Genomic DNA, 24,502 nt, shown 5'->3' on the forward strand with positions numbered 1-24,502 from the left:
GACTGTCTTTCATTTATACAATAAATACTTATTAGTAAATTAGAAAATTAGTAAAGCTGCTTTATATTAGATATTTTGATAAAAAGTGACAGGATATCATAGTGAACACGTTTTCAGAGCTCACAGTTCATTGATTCATTACAATTATTATGTATTATTGTTGTTATAAGTGATGCCTATTTGGGATAGGTTACCCTTTCTGTATAACATTAGTATTTAGGTAATCAACTGCCTGTATTATTTTAACATAGTATATATTTTATTATATGAATAACTTCATAGTTTTGAGATACCTGACACAGACTTGAAGACAAGTTTTATATACTGGTATCATGCAAATTATTCTCTTTGTTCAAACCAAAAAAAAAATGTTTGTAGTTTTGGTTCAAAAATAAAAATTTCAAGTGAATACATTAATATGGTCTTTGTAAAAAGAATTAGAAATATAGCTAAAGCTATGTTTTCCAGAATTTTAAATCAGAAATAACAAAGAAATAACAGAGAGAAAGTAAACAAATAATTAATCAAGCTATAAATATTAGGTTGTATTTTTCAGGTTAAAAAATGAGCTAAAGGAATATTGTCTTGCAAAAGATGGGGGGCTTTGTTCATATTCCTGGTAGTTCTTTTTTGTGAAATTCCTAAGAATGTGTTTAAAAACTCTAAAAGAGAATATGATATAATAATAACAAGTTGCTATCATGATGGTATATAGACAGCTCTTGTTTTATAACCTTAAACACACCAGTAACCTATATTTTATTTCAAGTATAGGGTCAAATTAGAATTATCCAGCTCCAATTTCAACTGTCTCCAGACTTCTCTCTTTATCTAAAACATTTGGAACTTTTCATGCCATATATAGCAGAATAGACAATATTTCTCACACCACTTGTCTGAGTTAAGGGAGATTTAAATGAAAAAGAAAAACAAATGGCCATAGAACATTCACATTATTTAATTAAAAGCTTACATTTTGTGATTCATTTTAGAATAATTTGACCTGAGATGATAGTATTAAAATTGAATATAGGGCTATGGGTATAGCTCAGTGGTAGAATGCTTGCCTCATATGCACAAGGCCCTGGGTTCAATCTCAGCACAACAAAAATAAATATTAAAAGAGAATATATTGGGGCTGGGGATGTGGCTCAAGCGGTAGCGCGCTCGCCTGGCACCACATACAAACAAAGATGTTGTGACCGCCGAAAACTAAAAAATAAATATTAAAAAATTCTCTCTCTCTCTCAAAAGAAAAAGAAAGAAAGAAAGAAAATATAAAGCACAGGCATACAGAGTGAGTATATACCTTTTTCTATGAGACTGGTTCCAATCTCCCTCTAGAGAGTGGTTCCCTTCTCAGAGGTTATTAAGAATGGAACTCAGTTTCCCAACTTCTGAGAATTAAAAGAAAGTTAAGAAAATGGATTTCAGACTGGGAAACATAAGCATTCCTATCTCCATTCAAGATGCATCCCTTCATTTGTTCTCTCTAGTCTCTCAAGTGCCTAGAAGTGTTTGGCATATAATGGAGATAAATACTTTCTTTGAATGATGAAGTGTAAAGTCTCAAATAATTTTGTTCCTATTCTTTTACAGTCTTCTAGTCAAGAATTTCCCTGGGAGCAAAGTTCTTTTTACTTGAAAAGGATCATAGAATGAAGAAAAAAATAGAAAAAGGACAAGCCTTTTAAATATGCAATGAAATGCATGTATTTTTAAAAATATCTTTATTTTTATTTTTATATGGTGCTGAGAATCGAACTCAGTGCCTCACGCATGCTAGGCGAATGCACTACTACTTGAGTCACATCCCCAGCCCCAATGCATGTATTTTTTAGTTTCTATTCCTAGAGGTGTGAAATAATACATTATTTTGTGGGAGAACTCAGGAACTATTACTTCAGTACCAACAGATATTTATTAAGTGCTTGTGGGTGCTGGGTAGTGAGGCAGAAGCAGGGAATGGAGGTGAAATGTGACACCCAAGTTCTCTGCCTTCAGGTTCAGTTTCTACATCAGTTTTTACATCCATGCAAGAATGAATCATTTTAAGTTTTAATTGTTATGTGTCCTCCCTTTCCATACATTTTTAAAAAATATTTATTCTTTAGTTTTTAGGTGGACACAATATCTTTATTTTATTTTTATGTGATGCTGAGGATTGAACCCAGTACCTCATGCATTCTAGGCAAGCGTTCTATCACTGAGCCACAACCCCAGCCCCACTTCCATACATTATCTGTGCCTGACATTTTTTTATGTTGAGATATAATTGTGATATCAACAAACTGCACATTTTAAAAGTTTACAATTTGATAAATTTTACATATGTATACAATCATAACACAATCACCACAAAATGATGACATATCCATAATCTGCAAAGGTTCCTCATATCCCTGTGTAATCCACTTCTCCCTCTTCTTTGCCCAGTCCAAATCCCTCAGGCCACAACAATCTATAGTGCTTCAGTATAGATTAGTTTGATTAGAGTTTATATGAATGGGATCATACACTATGCCCTGCCTCCTTAGACAGCAAACTTATTGTTTAAAGCAAATTTGCTTTAAATAGCAAATTTATTTTGAGATTCATGCGTGTTACAATTATCTATAGTTCATCTGTTTTATTGCATGGTAATATCCCATTACATGAATATATAACAATTTGTTTATTCCATTCATCTACTGATGAACATTTGTCATGTTTCCTATTTTCAACTCTTAAAAATAAAACTGCTGCCTTTTTTGAAAAATAGTTCCTCAAAAGGTTAAATATATAATTATCATGTAACCCAGCAATTCCACAAAACTTATATATGCATGGTTATTGAAGCATTATTCCAAATCACTGAAATATGGAAACAACTAAAAAATCTCAAAAATATCTGTTGGTACTGAAGTAATAGTTCCTGAGTTCTCCCACAAAATAAGCATTATTTCCAAATCATTGAAATATGGAAACAACTCAAAAATGAATAAACAAAATGAAATACTGCGAAGCAACAAAAAGAATGAAGGACTGATACATGGATAAATCTTGATGCTATTATGCTAAATCAAAGGAGCCACATATAGAAGGCCATATGTTTTATGCTTCCATTTATATGGAATGTTCAGAAAAGGCAAATTCATAGAGACAGAGAGTAGAGTAGTGGTTGCCAGAGACTTGGATTGGGGATGGGGAATAGAGAGTAACTGTCAATGGGTGCAGGGTTTCTTTTGGTGTTTTTGAAATGTTTTAAAATTAGTAGTAATGGTTGCACAGTTCTGTGGACATGCTAAAAACTACTGAATTATATACCATAAAAGGTATATGGATTTTATTACATAGATTTTATTTCAATAAAATAATAGTAGAACTTTAAAAAGATGCAACGAGCATTTATATAGAAGTCTTTGTATGATTATATGTTTTCATTTTTCTTGGGTAAATAACTTGGTAGTAGAGTAGCTGGGTCATATGATGGTTCTATGTTAAATGTTCTAGGAAATTGTCACTGTTCTGCCAACTGCCATTTTACATTCCCAGAAGCAGCATATGAGAGTTCCAGTTCTACACTTAGCCACCAACACTTGGGTATGGTCATTCCTTTAGATATTCTAGTAGATTCTTAGTGCTATGTCACTGTAATTTTAATTCATATTTTTCTATTGACTAATGATGTTAGTATCCTTCCATTTGCTATTGGATATTTGTGCATATTCTTTGGTGAAGTCTGTTCAAATTTTTTGCCCACTTTCAAATTGTTTTCTTTTCCCTCCCTTTCTCTTCATACCCTCCATCACTTTTTTCTTTCTTGAGGACTGAACCCAGTGGTGCTTTATCAATGAGCTATATCCCTAGCCTTTTTATTTTTTGAGACAGAGTGTTGCTAAGGGCTCAGGCTGCCCTTGAACTTGCAATCCTCCTGTGTCAGCCTCCCAAGTGTACACCATCAGAATTAGCTTATTTTCTTACTACTGAGTTTTGAAGATTCTTATTTTCTTACTACTGAAGTTTTGATTATATAAATTGGCTCTCCATATCTGCTGGTTCTGTATCCACAGATTCAATCAACAATAGATCAAAATGTTCAGGAAAAATTGTGTTTGTAATGACTATATGCAGACAACTTTTTCTTGTCATTATTTCCTGAACAACATAGGATAACTACAATTTACGTTTATTTTGTATCAGGTATTGTAAGTAATCTAGAAAGTAAAAGTATAAAAGAGGATGTGCATGGGTTATATATAAATACGACATTGTTTTGTTTCAGGGACTTGAGAATCCATAGACTTTTGGTATCCTGGAACTAATCCCCAACAAATACTGAGGGGCAACTGTATATTCTTATCAGAAATGTGGAGGTTGACCAATATTTTCTCCCAGTCTGTGGCTTGTCTTTTCATTTACTTAGCAGTGTTTTTCAAAGAGCATAAGTTTTTAACTTTAATGAATTCCAATATTTTGGTCAGTTTTGTTGTCACCAAAAGAACTAATAATAACATTTAGAGAAGGAAAAGTTTATTTGGGGGCTCATGTTTCAGAAGTCTCAGTCCATATAGAGCTGGCTCCATTCCTTGGGACTTAAGGCAAAACAGTGTAGCAGAGGAAAGCAGGTCAGGACATGGCCACCATGTAGGGGAGAGAGAGAGAGAGAGAATGCTTTGCTCAATGACTACAAAATATAAACCCAAAGGCATGCCCTCAGGGACCCACCTCCTCCAGCCATGTCTTACCTGCCTACAATTACGATCCAGTTAATCCCTGTCAGTGGATTTACACACTGATTATGTTAAGGTTCTCATAACCCAATCATTTCACCCCTTAACTTTCTTGCATTATCTTACACATGAGCTTTTGGGGGACACCACATATTTAAACCATAACATCCAATTTATAATTTTTAAGTTCATGAATCATGATTTCAAGCATCTATCTAATTAATCTCTATATAACCCAAGATTTAAAGTTTTTCTCCTAAAAGTTCAGAAGTCCTAAATTTAGCATTTAGGTCTATGATCAATTTTAAGTTAATTTTTCAATCTGGGACAAGGTATGGATTCAATTTCATTTTTCTCACATGTGACTATCCAATTGTTCCAGCACTATTTGCTTTTGTATCTTGGTTAAAAATCAGTTCATCATAGCTAGGTGCAGTGGCACATGCCTGAAATCTTTGGAAGGCTGATGCAGGAGGATCACAAGTTCAAAGCCAGCCTCAGCAATGGCAATGTGATAACAACTCAGTGAGAACCTGTCTCTAAATCAAACACAAAATAGGATTATGGATGTGGCTCAGTGGTTGAGTGGCTCTTGGGTTCAATCCCAGGTAAATCCCCCCACCAAAAAAGTCAATTCACCATATATGTATGAGTCTATTCCTTGACTTTCTATTGTTTTTTGACCTATTTGTCTATCTTGAAGCTAACACCACAATATCTTGATTACCTTTGCCATTTTGCATTTCTGCCAGCTAATAGCTCCAGTTGCTCTATGTCCTTGTAAGCACTTCACATTTCTGATTTAATTTATTTATTTAGCAGTACTGGGGATCAAACCCAGGGATAGTTTACAACTGAACTATACCTTTTTAAAATTTTGACAGAATCTTGCTAAATTGCCCAGGCTGGCTTCAAACTTGTGATCCTACTGCCTCTGGAGTTGCTGGGATTACAGGTGTGATCCACCACACACAGTGACGTTTTTGGTAATTTTTAAAAATCTATTATGAAAAGTGTGTAGTGGTACCCCATACTAATTTGAATTTGTATGCCATTTTCTTACTACTGAGTTTCCCATCACTTTTTCCTAGTTTCCTAAACAATAAGATAACCATTCCAGGTGTGTATCAAGTCTCTTGTATATCAATCCTCTTCCAAGGATTTCTTGCGATTTCAAATAAGAGGAAAGTAGTCATCCTTGGATTGTTTGAGGGTACTGGCTTAAGTCCAGGTGAAACTTTTGGAATCACCTTGATTTCCTTTATTTTACACCCTATATCTGGATCTATCAGTAAATCTTACCAGTTTTATCACTAAAAGAACCAGAATTCAATCAATGTCTAACTACCACTCCACGGTCCTCTTTACTTGGATTTTTTTTTTTTTTTAAAGAGAGAGTGGAGAGAGAGAGAATTTTTTAATATTTATTTTTTAGTTCTCGGCGGACACATCATCTTTGTTTGTATGTGGTGCTGAGGATCGAACCTGGCCGCCCGCATGCCAGGCGAGCGCGCTACCTCTTGAGCCACATCCCCAGCCCCTCTTTACTTGGATTTTGTAACAATGTTCTAAGGGGAGTCTTCCTAATTTGGTCCTCACCCAACTGAAGTCAGTTTGCAATACACCTGCCAGAGTGATTCTCTCTCTCTCTCTCTCACACACACACACACACACACAGCTGGGCTGGGGTTGTAGCTCAGTGGTAGAGCGCTTGCCTAGCACGTGTGAGGCACTGGGTTCGATCCTCAACACCACATAAAAACAAATAAATAAAATAAAGAATGTTTGGAGCATGATATTCCCTTTAAAAAAAAAAATCTGACCACTGCCCTTGCCCTTTTTGGCAATGATTATCTCACGCCTCTCTCTTCTTCATACTCAGCCTAGAGGCCTCCTCACACCTGCCTCAGGCCATTGGTCCTTGCTGTCTTCTGAAAGAAAAACTTTCCCACATATTTCTGGGTACTTTCGTCATTTCCTTCAGGTCTCAATATCATTTCAGCTGTTTTCCTTGATTACTGTAACTAAATAAGCATGCATAGCCACACACCACGCTTTGTTTTTAACTTCTTAGATTTTACCTTCTTAGTTCTACTTAACATGTTCTTTAATTATTTAATAACAACGCAGACAGTGCTCACCGTATACTAAATGCCTTCTATAATTACTTAATCATAACAATGCTGAGGTAAGTACTTAAGTCCTCTTATATTTCCAAGAAGAAATAGAAATCCAGAGGTTAGATAATTGCCTTAAGTCATACCTCCATTCAAGGGTGCAGCTAGGATTCCACCCCACAGAACTAGGCAGGATGACATTTAGGACGGCCTTTCTAATTCTTACTAATGTTTATATTCCGTGTGTCCCCACTGGAATGCAGGCTGCACGCGGGAGCTTCCTTGGAAAACTATCGTTGACCCCATCACAGGGAACATTGCCTGCCCGCTGCTCCCTCAAAGATCGAAAATCCTAACTGGCGGGATTGAGGGGGGATGTCAGACTTAGCACCGGACGCCTATCTCCATGGCTCTCCCGGAAATGCCAAGAGCGTATTAGGATCCACGAATAGACAGAGGCAGGCCCGCTTGACTGGTAGGCAGAAGGGGACGGGGCTAGAAAATAACAACTGTTCTTGGCACACGTAATCTTCATTGGCAGAACAAGCCTAAAATTTCAGAGAAAAGGTGGATTCGGAGCGGCGCCGGCGGAGAGATTAACTAGACGTCCAAGCGGCAACGAAACGCTGAAGACCAGAAGCCGCGAGGGGCGGGCGGGAAGTGGCCCAGCTGGTGCCGCCCACAAGATCCGTCTGCCACGCCTCCAGCTGCGGCAAGAATACGCGCTAGGATTGGCCCCGTCCATCTCGGTGACCCCCGCCCCACCCAGGCCGGCGCGGGGCTGACCCGGAAGTAGTTGTGGAACCGCCGCGCGGCCCTGCTTTCTTTTCCGGTCGGCGTGGTTTGCTGGGGAAGCGTCCTCGGTTCCCGGGCCTTCATCATGAGCGTCCCGGCCTTCATTGATATCAGTGAGGAAGATCAGGTGTGCTCGCGGGCCACAGTGTCGCTAGAGGGATGTGGAGGTTGTCGTAGGGGTATAACGAGTCGCTGCCGAGACTGGGCCGAGTGGACAGGACGCCGCCCCACGGAGCCGCCCCGGGGATGAGACCTGGAGTTCTCGCCCCCACGTGTACGAGTAGGGAGGCGGCCATATGATGGAGGCGCACATCTCTTGAGTCTTGAGTCGCACCAGGCGGTCCACCCGCGATCGCGGTGTGGGGTCCAACGTTCCACCGCCAGCTTCCTGGTCGGCGTCGAACTCCCAGCTGGCGTCACTTGTGACATAGTACTCCTTGACCGATTAGAATGGGGTCTGCTGCTTTCCCCAGCGCAGCCACATCGGGCGCGGGTGGGGTGGAATCTGTCTGTAGTCTACATTAGCAGTTCAGGGGAAAACAACTTTGTAGTAAGAATTAAAAGATTTTATTGTGCGGTCACAAAGGAGTAGGTGGCCCATTATTCATGTTTAGGGTTTTCTAGTCCTAGTTATGAAAGTACTGTAACCCCCAAATCATATGCTGTGAGGCATACCTGTTGTGAAACATCCCGATACTTTTTAAGTTTACTTATTGGCGTTGTTCTTTGGTAGGCAAGGGTGCTGTTTGTATTTTACCTGTAACATAAGTTGAATTGGTGAGAGCTAAACTGAACATGAAATGACATTGTTTAATTTTGTGTAAATGAAGTCCTAAGTTTATCTTTTTTTTTCTGTTACTCCGCTAGCAGGGAAATTTTGATTTCTATACCTTTAGTAGCATAAGATAATCCTATAGAATTGCAGAAGTGATCCGTTCCCCTATAGTAGAATTGCGATCCTGTAGCCCTGTAGAGCAAAGAAAGAAGGGGAAATGAAAAGGGAGGTCAAAAATGTGGAGGGAGGACTGGTGTTGTGACTCAGTGTTAGAACACTTGCCTGGCATGTGTGAAGCACTGGGTTCATTCTCAGCACCACAAATAAATAAATAAAGCTTCATTGACAACTAAACATTTTTTTAAAAATAGGGAGGGCGCTAAGCACAGATAGAATGATGTGAAGCACAGGAAAAAAAGCCAACAAACTAGAAATGGAAGTTGATACCAACAATTCGCTGCTAGGTTAATGAAAAAGCATTTGACACTTTCTTTTAATTAATTTTTTTAAGTTGTAGTTGGACGCAATACCTTATTTTTTATTTATTTATTTTTATGTGGTGCTAATGATCAAACCCATCTCCTTGTAAGTCTTAAGCAAGCACTCTACCACTGAGCCACAACCCCAGCCCCGACACTTGTTTCTAACATAGTGAATTTGTGAATTGAGAAGTTTTTGTCACTGATTGGTCTTCAGAGTCTGATATCTGTCTGTGTGGTGGTGCATGCCTATAACCCCAGCTTCTCCAGAGGCTAAGGAAGGAGGATCCCAGGTTGAAGGGAACCCTAATCAACATAGTGAGACCCTGTCTCCGAAATGAAGTGCCATTTCTTATTGTAATACATCAATTTCATGTTAGCCATTCCTTTCAGGGAAATATTCTAATTGTTTCAGGGTTTCAGGTTTAGTCGAATTGTTTGATTAGAGTTAAAAAGTGGAATTGTAATCCTTGTTTGTTTTCCTTTGTCTTGTACTGCTGCTCAACTATTGTGGTCTGTGAAAATGATATAAAAAGAGTAAACTTGATTAGTTCATAGAGAGTTTAGTATCCAGAGCCGAGAACACCTTTTTTTCTCGATTGAGCCAGATATTTCTGCCTTAGGGAAGTATGCTTTCCAGTGGTATTTTTGTTCTAATATGGTGACAGGTAACTTTTTTTTTTTTTTTTGAATCTTGCTTATAATACTAACTCTTTAATGAAGTTACTATGTGTTGCCCAAAAAAATAGCACCAAGAAGTCTACAACTTAATATATTTACTAAAAAACATATTTGTGGGTTTAAAAATCTCGATGGCTGAGCTGGGGCCATAGCTCAGTGGTAGAGTGTTTGCCTAGCGTGCATGAGGCACTGGGTTCGATCCTCAGCACTACGTAAAAATAAACAAATAAAGGCATCTGCCCATCTACAACTACAAAAAAAAAAAAAAATCTTGATGGCCTACACCAAGGTGGGTTTTTTTTTTTTTTAATAATTTTGTCTTGAAAATGTGGGGCCTGTGCATTTATTAATGGTATCCTTTCATCTGCTTGTTTTAGTTTTTCAGTTTATTATCTTTAAAACCATTTATATTCATATTTGGCTACCATGAATATTAAGCACTCAAATGAGAAGGATTATTAAGTATCAGCTGGTGTGGCATGCCTGTAATCCCAACTTCTTCAGAGACTGGGGCAGGAGGATTACAATTTCAAGGCCAATTTAGGCAAAAAAAGGGGGTACTGGGATGTAGCAATATGTATGAGGCTCTGGGTTCAATTCCTAGCACAGCAAATAATAAATAAATAAATAAAATAGGAAATGTCCAAATGACTAAATGTGGTACTTTAGTTATGTTTTTATTGGTCCAAATGTACTTTCTCACCCAGATACTTTTTTAAGAGATTTGTTACCTCCTATGTCCAGTTTTATACATTTTATTCGAGGCAATATTCAAAGACATGTCTTTAAAATATCTTTGCATCTCTCAAAATTTATGTCTCAAATAGATTCTCAAAAATTAAGTTAACAAGTGATTACCCTCTTGACCCAGATGATGTTTTAAACTTTCCTAGTAGCTGTGTGTATATATATATGTAGTTGAGAACAATAAAATTTTCATTTCTTTCTAAAGAAGTTGAATTTGCCAAGTCAAATCAATTTCTTCTCTGTGCCCCCCACCCCATATACATGTACACATGGAAGGCCTTTGGGTTATATTAGAAAGCTTTTTGCTATATATTGGAAGTCTAACAGGATATAGGTGACATAAGAGACTTTGAAGGTGATCCTTGTGGTGCCAAGTGTGTCTGGGGCCATAGGCCTTGTGGGGGAATCCTGTGATTCCTATAGTAGAAGTGAGGAAGAAGTCCTTCAATATAATTTGAAGTAAATTAATTCCTAAATATAGTATTTGCTTTTTGGTTTTTCAGAAGTAGGACAGAATGGTTTGAGTTTTTATATTTTGACATTTATAGTCACCTTTGTAAATATGCACATAAAAGAGACTTGTGACAATCTTATTTGGTTCAACAGGCTGCTGAACTTCGTGCTTATCTGAAATCTAAAGGAGCTGAGATCTCAGAAGAGAACTCAGAAGGTGGACTTCATGTAGATTTAGCTCAAATTATTGAAGCCTGTGATGTCTGTCTGAAGGAAGATGATAAAGGTTTGTTTTATTTTTTCTAATATTACTAATTATGAAAGAACCTACTTTAAATATTTTCATGTTAATTTTGTGTTTTTCATTTCAAGCCAATTTTGAGAAAACCTTTAACATTGTGTAATCCTTGAATGTTATTACACACACAACTGCTAGTGATTTTAGAAGGAACTGAAGAAAAACAGTGAAGCTCTTTGCTCTTCATGAGGTTTAGATAAATGCCAAAGGGGGGGATGATAGCGTTTCAAGTAGTCTAAAAGCCATTTAATTATTAGACCAGTTTCACATGTACTGAGTTAAAGTGGGGAATTTTTAAAAATTGTGGGTTCCGAAATCTCTTAGAGATTAAACTTGGTATATGGATAATCTCTATGAAACTTGAAAATAAGCCCATCAACCAGAAAGTTAAGACTTTTCATCTCTTAATAATTTTCTACACATAGATGAAGTTTTCCTTAATTGAAACAACATCCTAACCAAAAGGCTAACAAATAACTTCCAGAATGATTGAATATAATGCCAATGTTGAAATAAAAAATATGCATATAGATACTTGCAAATCACTCATTTATTTTTCTAAAATAGAAACCAAATCTTGGATAACAATTTTCTTCCTCACTAATAAGATGTGTAAATTGCTCTGTGAATGTTAGCTGTGCAGAAGAGCTAGTTCAGTTTGAACTCATACTGAGTATATTTTTGCTGCTGTCCATTGAGGACAACTGTTTTATAGTAGCCAGGTTTTCTCTTTCTAAATTGTCTTTTAAGTTTTGTGGCTTTTGTTGTATTAAAACCCTGGAAATATACATTTAACTAGACATTATATCACAATAGTTGTGTTATTGATACTTGTGTAGATGTGGAAAGTGTGATGAACAGTGTGGTATCCCTCCTGTTGATCCTGGAACCTGACAAACAGGAAGCATTGATTGAAAGCCTGTGTGAAAAGCTGGTGAAGTTTCGGGAAGGTGAACGCCCATCTCTGAGACTGCAATTGTAAGTTAAGAAGGAAAAGAGGTCTGGTTTTTCACAGGGGCTATTTATGTGTCACTACCTGTTAATGGTTAAGAACAGGCATTCTGGAACTTGACTGTCAGCTGTGACTCTTACTATCTGTGAACTTGGGCAAGTCATTTAACCTTTCTCTGCCCTAGTTCCTTCCTTAGTGACATGAAGTTACTAATAGTATGATTCCAGGTTTGTGGTGAGAGCATATCCCCTCATCTTAATATTATGGTTGCTGATCTCAAACATTGTTTATTGTTTGTTAACCAGGCTAAGCAACCTTTTCCATGGAATGGATAAGAACACTCCTGTAAGATACACAGTGTACTGCAGCCTCATTAAAGTGGCAGCATCTTGTGGAGCCATCCAGTACATTCCAACTGAGCTGGATCAAGTGAGTTACTATGGGTAATAGTGTTTACAAGAAATGTAGCTTTATGTTGTAGCTAAGATAGGAAGAAGCTATGTGTATTCTAAAAAAATTGTCTTTTAGATTGTGAGAATATATTCAGCGGTGTTACTAATTTTTCTCCTTTTGCCAATCTCATTATAGGTGAGAAAATGGATTTCTGACTGGAATCTTACCACTGAAAAAAAACACACCCTTTTAAGATTACTTTATGAGGCACTTGTGGATTGTAAGAAAAGGTATTCAGGAGTAATGAACTTACAACTTAAAAGCGTATAAGTAGTGGGAGTTTTTTTTTTTTTTTTAAGACAGGAAGGGCCAGTAATTTTGTTCTATTGTTCTCCACAGTTAAAAACATATTTCTGTAAATTTACCTACTAAGTTAAAAGATTACTGCAAAGATTGGAGTGATTTTCCTCATCTTTAAACTGTTTAAAAAGCAAAGTCTACTTTTGTTCTAAAAATGATAAAATTGTTAATCCTAAAACTGTGAAAAACATTAGCCTAAATTATTATTTTTTTGTAGTTGTAGATGAACAGTATGCCTTTATTTTGTGTATTTTTTTTTTTTTTTTAATGTGGTGCTGAGGATTGAACCCAGTGCCTCACACATGCTAGGCAAGCACTCTGCCACTAAGCTATAGCCCCAGCCTCTGGCCTAAATTATTTAATGGTGCTTTGTTGTCTTAGTAGGGATAGCGCTATTGCTTTTGTTGAATGATGGTGAGGGCCCACCAATCAAATGTTACCACAAAGTCTCATATAAACAATGACCCTGAGCTGAAACTTGGCATTGAGCTGTACTAAATGAGTATCTGTTGGGCTTTGGCAACATCTTGGGTTTCTAAGGCTTCTGTTTAACCCCATAAACTTTATGCCCAAAATATTTATTCTTCTGCATACTCAGTTTTAGAATGCCTACAAATGATATGTTTGGCTCAATTTTTAAAAATTAGTGATGTTTTTGTTTAATGAAGGATAATTCTAACTTTTTGACCTACTTTTTCTCTTTTTTCATAGTGGTCAAAGACTTTCAGGAAAAGTAATCAATCTTCAATTTTAGTTTTCTTGCACAAATTTCTCTGTCCTGGCTTTCAGGGCTTTTCTGTTGTGTTAAAAAACTGAACTTTGCAAACCAAAAAGAAGAGGAAATGTTATATTTTTGTTGTGAAATTTGGAGTGTTTTGTCATAAAGTAAGCAGGAGATTCTTGCCCTTATAGTGTAGTCATTCAGAAATAGTGGGTACTTTTATATGCTGGTGTGCTTCTGACAGCATTCCAGCCAGTTGTCAGTACAGTATTAAGAGGAAGTAGTTTATACCAAAGACCGTTTCAAATGGAGAACATTAAAAACTATTAGAAGGGGCTGGGGATGTGGCTCAAGCGGTAGCGCGCTCGCCTGGCATGCGTGCGGCCCGGGTTCGATCCTCAGCACCACATACCAACAAAGAGGTTGTGTCCGCCGAGAACTAAAAAATAAATATTAAAAATTCTCTCTCTCTCTCTCTCTCTCTCTCTCTCTCTCTCTCTCTCTCCTCTCTCTCTCTTTAAAAAAAAAAAAAACTATTAGAAAAAGAATCTGTATTTTAATCCAACTATTAAATGTGCATGTGGAGTCAGACTACTGGAATTCAAATCTTGGTTTTGCCACTTATATGACCCTGAATAAGAGACATAATGTTGCTATGCTTTAGTTTCCTACTTCAAAGTAGAAGTGATAATATTAGTGCTTATCTCAGGGTTGTTGAAAAGATTAAAGATATGTACATTACCTTAAATGAATATTATCTATATATTGATGATTTTCAACTATTTCCCTCTGTTTCTTGCCTGAACTTCAGATGTTATTCCTATTTGACTTCTCCATTTAGGTGTTCAAAAGGTGTCTCAAATTTGACACCTACAGAAGTAAACCATAGATTTTTGTTTTCTTCTAAACCAGTTCTGTTTTACTCAACTTACGACAAAACCATTTTTATACTTTCAGTTGCTCAAGACCAAAACTGGGATTCATCTTTGACTTCTCTTATTTTATATCCCACATTTAATTTGTCAGTAAATCTAATCAACTTCTTACCACTTTTTTTTTAACTTAAAAAAAATAAATGACACCAGAATGCATTGCAATTCTTATTACACATATATAGCACAATTTTTCATATCTCTGGTTGTATATAAAGTATGTGGACACCAATTTGTGTTTTCCTACCTGTACTTTGGATAATGATGTGTATCACATTCCACCATTCTTACCACTTCTGATGCTACTATGTGGTCTCAGCTACCATTGTTTCTTATTGTGATTATTGAAGGAGCCTCTTACCCAGTCTCTTTTGGTCCTTGTCCCTCTATAGTCTGTTCTTAATGTAGTTGCCAGAAAGTTCTGTTTAATGTGGAAGGTCAGATTGATTATTTTTCCCCTCTGGCCGGGACCCCCTAGTGGCTTTATTCAGAGTAAAAGGCAAAGCTACCTCCAGTACTGTGGTTCTGGCTTTTCTTCCTAGAGTACTCTCCCAGGTTTCCATGTGACTCCCTCTTTTCAGATCTTTAAGTACTTAGCAAGCATAAGAGCTTGGACATAACTCCCAGTTTTTAGACATGTGAAAATTAGTTTCCAATATTTGAATTTCTGTTCCTTCATTTTTAAGAACAGATACAGTCCAGTGGACATCTGCACTCTTTGTCATCTTGACCTTTCAGTAGCATGTGGCCATGGTACCCCTTCCCTCAGAAACTCTTCTCTCCACTTAGGTGACACCACTGTCCTTGTTTTCCTCCAGACTCTCTGAAGTTCAATCTGACACATTTGTAAATTAGTATTCCTCTGTTCCTTTAAAGGTTGGTGTTACTCAAGATGTTGCCTTGAGACCTTTTCCTCAGTCTGTTCTTTCTTCTTAGATCATCTCATCTATGGCTTCTGTCACAAAATGAAAATCCATGTCTTTAATGCTGGCTACTCTTCTAAGCTTCAGATCTATACGTCCAACTGTTTTCTGTTTTCACTTGGATGTGTCCAAAGGTGTCACCAACAGTGTGACCAAAATGAATTTATTATTTTCTCCCTCTAAGATAAATCTTCATGTTCAGTAAATGACAGGACCATTTCCTTAAGCAAGAAAACTTAGTGATATCCTCGATTCCCTCCTCTCCATCTCCTTTATCACCACATCTGGTTATTTCTGCTTCTGCAGTGATTTTGTCTCTACCAGCCTTCATCATTGCTTCTCTGGGTGGTTTCAGTAGTCTTCAAAGTGGCCTGTATTGCATTGTACAACCACAGGAATTTTTTTCTGAAACAAATTTCATCTTATTTTTTAGGCTTTATTTTTTTTAGGAAGTGCAAAATTCTTAATGTGGTTTATAAAAGTATATAAAAGGGTAATTAACAATGAGTAGAACGTGGTTTTTCTTAGTTTCCCTTTGAATTTTTATAGTTCTATCACTGAATTTAAAAAGCTAACTGCCACTTAATCATCCTATAATTATATTTATACATCTTAAGAAACCTTGATTTTGAAAGAATTTTGGAGTACCATTAAAGTTTTAAAGATAAATGATGTAGTTCCAAGGAGTTGAAGTTGAATGAATGCATTTAATTATTTTATGTTTTTTTGTGGTGGTAATGTGATCATCTATGTAATTTTAGTGATAATTTAATTGAAAGATGATCTTGAGTAGAATGACTTAAATATATGATGTTGGCTCAATAGCCATACTGTCCTAACAGTTTCTGGGACACACCAAACTTTTTCCCTACCCTGAGCATTTATTTATTTATTTATTTACTTATTTATTTTGGTTGTCAGTGGACCTTTAATTAATTAGTTAATTAACTAATATGTGGTGCTGAGAATTGAACCCAGTGCTTCACACATGCTAGGCGAGTGCTCTACCACTCAGTCACAACCCAGCCCCACCCTTGGTATTTATAATACTTGGTCTTCTCTCGGCCTAGAAATTCATCTTATTCCCATCTTCCACCCCTAGATTTTATTACACCCAAGAAAAGAACATTAAAGGGATATTTACATCCTTTCAGTATCAGCCTACCTTCCTTGCCCTGCTCATGATCTCTAAAATACACTCTGCTTTCTGCCCTATTCTGTTGCATCACCTTATATTTCCTTCCTAACACTTACTTATTATGTTTCCTTGGTTGTCTGATTTTCCTACAAAAAGGAAAGTTCCATGACTTTTTTTAATAGGTGGGGACTATGTTGTGTTTCTTGGTCACCATTTATACACACACACACGTATATATCATCAGTACGGGCCTGCCATTAGAGTATATTTTTTAATTAAAGAATGACAGTTATGATGCATTCATATTCCTAAAACAGTATTTCTCCTTAGTGATGCTGCTTCAAAAGTCATGGTGGAATTGCTTGGAAGTTACACAGAAGACAATGCTTCCCAGGCTCGAGTTGATGCCCACAGGTAACATTAAACATTGTTATAATAAGGACTGAGGCAAATTGGATTATTGAGTTACATGATTCTGAAATCATGTCTGCAACCAGTAGTGAGCCAAAGCTATTCAATAATGTGTTTCCTGGTGGTTCTGATGTTGATATTCAGATTCAAGATTGGGTTTTGGAAGAACCATAAATTGTATGTGAAATAGCCACTTGGTGTATATGGGATCTTGCTGGTAAGGGGTAATGATTCCAACCCAAGAACTAGAATCTAGTCTTGGGTCAGTTTATCTTAATATTGTCATGTAAGTGGGGAAAAGTTGATGAATTGCTTAAAGTTGGACATTGCAAATGAGAAGGGCTTTAATACTAGCTTTAACAAGTGAAAATAAGAAAAGTTATTGATACACATGGACATGTACAGTGGTAGGAGTTGTTAAACAGAGTAGATAGTGGTAAAAAATTTTGACGGGGTTAACAGACCGAATTCAAATATTTACTCCATCCTCTAATTAGCACTTGTTCTTTCTGAGCCACTTTCATCAGTAAAACAGTAAGATAATATTGTGTCTCAGTGCATTGTTCTCAGGGTAAATGAGATATGCTTGTAAACCACTTTTCTAGCACATGGTAAGGTGCTTCTGTTGGCTATTTGCTTACCATTGTTCTTTCTCTTCAGCTTTTTAATCACAACTTTTTTTTTATCATGTTAAAACAGACCTGATAAAAATATTCATCTGTTAAAATCCCTTCCTGTACCATTTTTAACGGTGTATACATTGGACTCTTACTGAATTAAATACATTTTGTGACTTGCAAAAAAGTTAGTGAAGAACCAGAATTTCAAAACTCTGAGCTTGTGTTTTTGTTTTCTGGTTAAGGTGTATTGTACGAGCATTGAAAGATCCAAATGCATTTCTTTTTGACCATCTTCTTACTTTAAAACCAGTCAAGTTCTTGGAAGGCGAGCTTATTCATGATGTAAGTAGTTCTTCAATGTGAAAATTTTTCGTTTCCTAAATATTGCATACTGAAGCAGCCGTATTTTTTTTTTTTCTTTCATTAATGAACATGACTATGGATAGATGTTACTCTCTCTATATCAGGAACAGGCTGATATTCTCTAACCACTACATACAGTCTTGTTCTTCCTCCCTTTATTTGTCTCCTAACTTAGCCTGGCCATTATGGACCTCAATAATACACATTTCTTTTTTAATTTCTTGTGTCATTAGCCCCAAATAGGAAGATAAGTCTGATATTTAAAAACACATGAACATACTTTAAAGTGCAAGTATAAATATTTTTTGGATTATTTTCCATTTGGGCTCTACCAAATGTTAACCACCATCTTTCAGTATTGATAATTTAGAGCTCACTATATTTACTGATTGTTTCATTTTAACAAAGAGTCATATGAAAGGAAGTGGTTTGGTAATTTGATGAAACATTGATATTTTACACTAAAAGAAATGTGGAGTTTTATTGTTAGGAGTCAGTGTCTTAAAAAGTATCTTGAGTATAAATCTTGATTCTATCTTGATAATTTTTTTTTCTCAGCTTTTAACCATTTTTGTGAGTGCGAAGTTGGCATCCTATGTCAAGTTTTATCAGAATAATAAAGACTTCATTGATTCACTTGGTAAGTTTTGAAGGATAGAGGTTGGAACATATTCCTTTGATATAACATGTCATATCTGAACATAATTGTTCTGTGAGATCCTGCGAATATGGTTACAATTTTATCTGTTGATGGCCCTAGCAAGCTTGATAGAACAACAACAAACAAGCAGACAGTTTTAAGATTATTTAGAATGAATTGGTAACTAGAAACCAAGTATATAAGATAGCATTTGTGATTTTAAAAATAGACAAGAGAGCATGAAAACCCATAAAGGAGACCGTGAAAGCCTGCTCAGACAACCTGGGCTTATTGAACTTGAGGCCCTTCCAGCTCTACTATCCCAAGTTCTAGCAGGAATCAGGTGCTTAGGAGAGATTCAGATAGAAATAGTTCCATTAATAATGGGTGTTTTTTAAAATTGGGATGAGAGAGGGAGCAGCAAAGTAACTAAAAGGATCACCATGACTTTGATCATAATGGTGACCTTTGGAAGTATGTGATAAAATTCAGTGATGAAAGGTACTTCATTAAGCTAAAGGTTGTTTATTTGTAGAAGACTTCATTCCTTAGATGTGCAGCAATTTGTATTTTTATTTCTTTTTTTAACTTTTTAAAGATGTAGTTACAAAATTGTAGGAGAAAATGTTTTTTCCCCTCTACTATGTATTTTGTGGTTGGATTATGATTCCTCCTCTGTCAAAAAAATTTAAACTACAAAAGTATATAATAGCATTGCTTATATTTTATATGTATAATTATGTATTATATATTAGTTCTGGGGAGTTAAAATGGATACGTAGTGATTTTACATGATAGAAACTTTGCTAACTTCAGTTTATGAAGACAGCATAAGAATCTGATTTATATCTTTGAATTTTGTTGTCTGAATGCATCAGAGTTCAGTAAATGTTTGCCAAATTGAATTGAACCTTATCCTCTTGAGCAAACCCATGTATGTTCAGTATTTTAATTTTCTTCTGGAGCATGTTTTAAATAATAAAATTATAAAGAGAATATTTAGAAAACCTGCAGTTGAACAGATTTTAAATGTCCTAAAAGTACCAGTTTTTTGACAGCTTTATGCAACTACAGGGATTTGATATCCTCTTAGGCAATAATCAAAATATGTTAGAGGTCAATTATATGTTTCATATTAACATCGATTATTAGTCATCTTGGTTGTTTGAGATATAGATGAAGAGTACATTTATAATCTACTTGGTTACGCTTAGCTTTCCATTTACTGATCAGTAATTCCTATCACCTATAAATTTATGCAGCCAATAGAATTGGTGAAGATTGGCTTATTCAAACATAGGCATTTGAAATACACCAAGATTAAGTAGATTTGAAAGTGTGTAGAATGCTTTGCCAGGTGCAGTAGACCCAGAAAACCACATTCTGTCCCAGTTAATTTGCTTTGTGGCATGAAGTTGTGTGATGGAATGTTAATGTCAGCAACCTCTTTATTTACGCACCAAGGCAAAAGGAGTAGTAATTAACACTTTGACACTCCCCCATTGATGTGTAATTGACTGTTTCAAAGGAGCACTGGTTCATAAGCTATTGCATGCATTAAAATTGCGTTTTCTATATTGCAGCATTTTAAGACAAGGGTCAGTGACAATGCAGAAATTGCTCAATGATGCACATTTTTTTATTACTGCATTAAGGTTTTGACATATTAGTAATGAATAAATGTTTCCATAAAATTAGATTTTTTATAACTTTAAATGAAATATGACACAGAACACCATGACTTACTCTTTGAAGGTAGTATTCTAGTTTTATGAAACAAAGAATGACTTCCTTCTCATCTTTAACTCCTACTGCACCAGCTTAAGAGTTTGATTTTTAAAATGGGTATAAAAGGCTTTATAAAGTATGGTTCTTTGTTTTACAAAGCAATGAATGACTTTAATCATCAATATGAGATGTTTTTAGAGACAAGTTTTCATAGGTAAAATAGATACTGGTTTTATATAATTCATTTTAGAAATAGTTCATTCCTCTATAGGTTTTTTCACTTATGCTAAGAGTAGCAGTAACCTTGATTTTAAAGAGTATTTTGGTTAATATCTTAGAAATATAAGGAGGTTTTTTATCATTCATCGTATTGCAAGGAAACTCTATGCCCAAAGAATTGGGAATGTTAAGAAATTTTTGAGAATCTTTAGTATTCTCTGATCGGAAAAAATTCCCAACATATTACTTTATTGTGCTAACTGGAAATCAAACTCCCTAATTTGCTTTTGTTTTGGGTATACCTATTAATTTTCTTCTATATTAGAAATTTGTTTATAGAAGATGCTTTTGAGAAAACATTTTATTAAATTTGTGTTTTGTGTTTTATAGATGCATTGCTAGACATTTATTATAGTTGAAAGATTACAAATGTCCAGATTCCACAGGTAGCATCTGTTTGTCAAAACGTTTTTTTATTAATGCTGACACCACTTGGGCCAACAGTATCATTGTCTTGTGTCAACTGAATTGCCCTAACATGTCCACATGTAATCTGGTATTATTCAGTTGCTACCTTTTTGCTTCAGAAAGTTAATCAGCATCTGATTTGCATTTGTTAATTAGGGTTAATGTGCACTAATTGATTTTTTGATGCTTGTAGATTTCCATTAAACCCAGTTAGTAATACTTACTTGTGTACCTCATTCGTTTGAGTTATGATGATCATGTTTTTGTTGAATCTGTGCCAAAGAGGAAGCGTGCATCATAATTACAGCTAATTAATAGATGATCTTGCCCTATATTAATGGGCTTCCCTAGTCTTCTACTAATGTATGAATGTTATAAATTTCAAATTTATTTATGGAGTGTTTAAATAACTTTTTTTTTTAAATACAGATTTTAGGCCCTGAATTAGTAGAGGGCACATAATTATTTACTGAGTTTACATAATTTGAAAGTTCAAAGAAAAGGAACATGAAAACAATTCAAGATAAGTTTTAGAAACCTGTTTTTATTAATATATTATCAAAACAAGTATATGTGATACTTGTGTTTTAATTTTTCTGTTTAGGACCAGTTTATAATTTGGGTAACTAGAATTTGCAAATTATTTTGTATTGTCTTTTTTTTTCATACTGGGGATTGGACCCAGGGTCACTTTATCACTGAGCCACATCCCCAGCCCATTTGTTTTGTTGAGACAGGGTCTCCTTAAGTTGCTGAGGCTGGCTTTAAACTTGTGATCCTCCTGCCTTGGCCTTCCAAGCTGCTGAGATTACAGGTGTTTGCCACCGAACCCAGCTGTCCTGTATTTTGTAAATGAAACTATTTTGTGGGTCTGAAACTGCCACTTTATAAGTCCTTTAATGTCTTTGCTCTTTGGTTTTCTTTTTGTAAAGTAAAAGTATCAGGACTAAAACTTGATAAGTTTTGTTCTAGGCTTAACAGTTGTTTGTGATCCAAATAAAGTATAACGGCATATTTTACTAAAAATTAAAAGGCAAGCTGGGGTTGTGGCTCAGTGGTAGAGTGCTTGCCTCTCGTATGTGAGGCACTGGTTTTGATTCTCAGCACCGCATATAAATAAAGAAAAGAGAGTTCATTGACAACTAAAAAAATTTTTTTTTAAAAATTTGAATTTTTTAAATTATTTTCTACTTCAGCTTTATAAAGAAAAAGTATCACTGCTAATGGTATGGTTTAATTTTATTTACTAAGTATATTGGCCTCTAATGTTTAAATGATAAGCACATTTTGATTTTCATTTGTAAGTATTAAATCCAAAGTAACCTGAAGGGAAATTGAATGTTTTATAACTGACAATGTTTATGAAAGTATTTAAAATTCACATTTACTAGTAACAGTGACACAGAACAAGTTAATATATATATAAGGAATCCTGTGTATTTAAATAACTAATAGTGAAAATAAGCTTAAGTACTTTAACTATGTAATGTATTTTGATTTTATCTACTAAAATATATAAATAAAAAATGTGAAATGTTCAAAACTTCCAGGGCCTCATTATTTATAGTCCATTCTTAACTTTGAACCTATCAGTCACCTGTGGCAGTGACTTCATTATAGGGTCACCTTGTGGTCTGCAAAATTAAATTGTGTAGGTCTTTAACTAGTATGGATACTTATTAGGCTTCGCTATCTTTATTCAGGCCTTTTACATGAACAGAATATGGCAAAAATGAGACTACTTACTTTTATGGGAATGGCAGTGGAAAATAAAGAAATTTCTTTTGATACAATGCAGCAGGAACTTCAAATTGGAGCTGATGATGTTGAAGCCTTTGTTATTGATGGTAAGGCAATTAGAACATTTTATTTCTTCTATGTGGAATGTAAGATTTTGATCTTGAAATGAGCCTTGTGCAGATGAAGCTAGACTCTTGTTGCAAATGTGTATGTTTAGTAGACAACTAGGTATATTTGTAATAAAATGAATTCAGTAGGTATGTAAATAATGTGGGTTTTGATGTTCTAGCTCCTGAAATTGTATAGAATCAAGTCCTTTAGGCAGTGTAGTGTTGTGGTTAAGAGCACAGATTTTAGCATAACACCTACGTTTGAGACCAGGTCTTCCTGGCATGTGGGAAATAGTTTGTACCTATTAACCATTTCCTTTTTGTAATAAGTGTAGAAATAGAACCTTCTTTCCCTGACAGTAGTATTATAAAGTGACTTAACTATTAGTCAGGAATTTTTTCCCTGAACTTTCAAAGTTTATACATTGATGGAATTTAAGATAATTAAGATAAGTGTATAGAACTATTGGTATTGTTTCTTCTAATGATCTTGATCTCTAGTGGTCATATAAGGAAGTAATATCTTGTAAGGAAGTTCATTTTGTTCCACCATATGTAAGTGCAGGGAGAACAACTAGAATCTTAATAAAAACTCTGAGCCTGTAATGAGCAAGGCCCTGGTTCAAAATAAAACTGGGGATGTAGTTCAGTGGTAAAGAACCTCTGGGTTCTATCTCAAGTGCCAACCCTGCGCCCCCAAACTGTGTTAGTGAATATTTATTATTTATTGGGTGTATGAAACCTTTCTCTTTGTTACATCATATTGTTTTGCTCATTATATTCAAAGAGTTGGTTTGTAAAATAATGTTGGTAACAGCGTAAAGTTTTATTATGACCAGTTGGACATACCCTAGCAGTTTTTCTTGAAATTTTCTATATAACATTATCATGTAAAAAAAAAATAATATATTTTTTTTCAGCAGTAAGAACTAAAATGGTCTACTGCAAAATTGATCAGACTCAGAGAAAAGTAGTTGTCAGGTAAGACATTTAATACTTGCAGCATTTTGTAGAATAATTTAGTTTGTTCTGATTATTTCACTTAAATGTTTAGAGAACCAAGGTGGTGTTCTTATCAGTTGACTGTAGTTAAGTAGTTGCTATTTATCATAATTTTATTAAAGTTCAGACTGAATGTGATTAGCTTATTTAATGAAAGAGTCCTATTTTCCAGCACATTTCATTTAATGGCTGAGCATTGGCTAGAATACTAATGACTTTTGTGTCTGCTTTATATAGTTGTTCAGGAGAATAGAAGGTTTCAGATCAGTGTGGTAAAGGTGTTTTTAAAATAAGTGTCTAAAATTCTCTTATAAATCTAAATCATGTCTTATACTTAACTTTGCTTGTAATTAGATTCAACTGTGTAGTGTTATAAAAAGAACATCAGAGGATAAAAGATTGACTAATGCATTGTTTTTAATTTTTCAATTTTTAGTCATAGCACACATCGGACATTTGGAAAACAACAGTGGCAACAACTGTATGACACACTTAATGCCTGGAAACAAAACTTGAACAAAGTGAAAAACAGCCTTTTGAGTCTTTCCGATACCTGAATTTTAATGTAAATGATTTTGTTCTTTCGGGAGAAAAATCAAAACCTTAGTAAAACATTATAAACTAAAAATTTAACTAGTCTGGGCATTTATTGTCTCAATTCTAAAGAAAAATCACAAACCCAGAGGATAGAAAGTAACACATTATAAAGGGTCACTTTGTTTTTT

General features: G+C 35.3%; 1 protein-coding gene across 2 annotated transcripts; it reads left to right on the forward strand.

The window, feature by feature from the left end:
* Positions 1-7,595: 7,595 nt before the first annotated feature.
* Positions 7,596-24,405, forward strand: EIF3M (eukaryotic translation initiation factor 3 subunit M). Of its 2 annotated transcripts, none has more exons than XM_081279381.1 (11): positions 7,596-7,751; positions 10,913-11,045; positions 11,897-12,035; positions 12,315-12,438; positions 12,598-12,692; positions 16,807-16,890; positions 17,750-17,849; positions 18,429-18,510; positions 22,629-22,772; positions 23,696-23,756; positions 24,214-24,405. In XM_081279381.1, the coding sequence occupies exons 1-11, from the start codon at positions 7,710-7,712 to the stop codon at positions 24,332-24,334; spliced, it is 1,125 nt and encodes a 374-aa protein (XP_081135507.1). In that variant the 5' UTR covers positions 7,596-7,709; the 3' UTR covers positions 24,335-24,405. The 2 variants fall into 2 exon arrangements, with proteins under 2 accessions (XP_081135507.1, XP_081135508.1); XM_081279382.1 differs by having other exon boundaries at positions 23,699-23,756.
* The last annotated feature ends 97 nt before the right edge of the window (positions 24,406-24,502 follow it).

This window comes from Spermophilus citellus (genome assembly GCF_964194105.1).
Source record: "Spermophilus citellus genome assembly, chromosome: 2".
Taxonomy (NCBI): domain Eukaryota; kingdom Metazoa; phylum Chordata; class Mammalia; order Rodentia; family Sciuridae; genus Spermophilus; species Spermophilus citellus.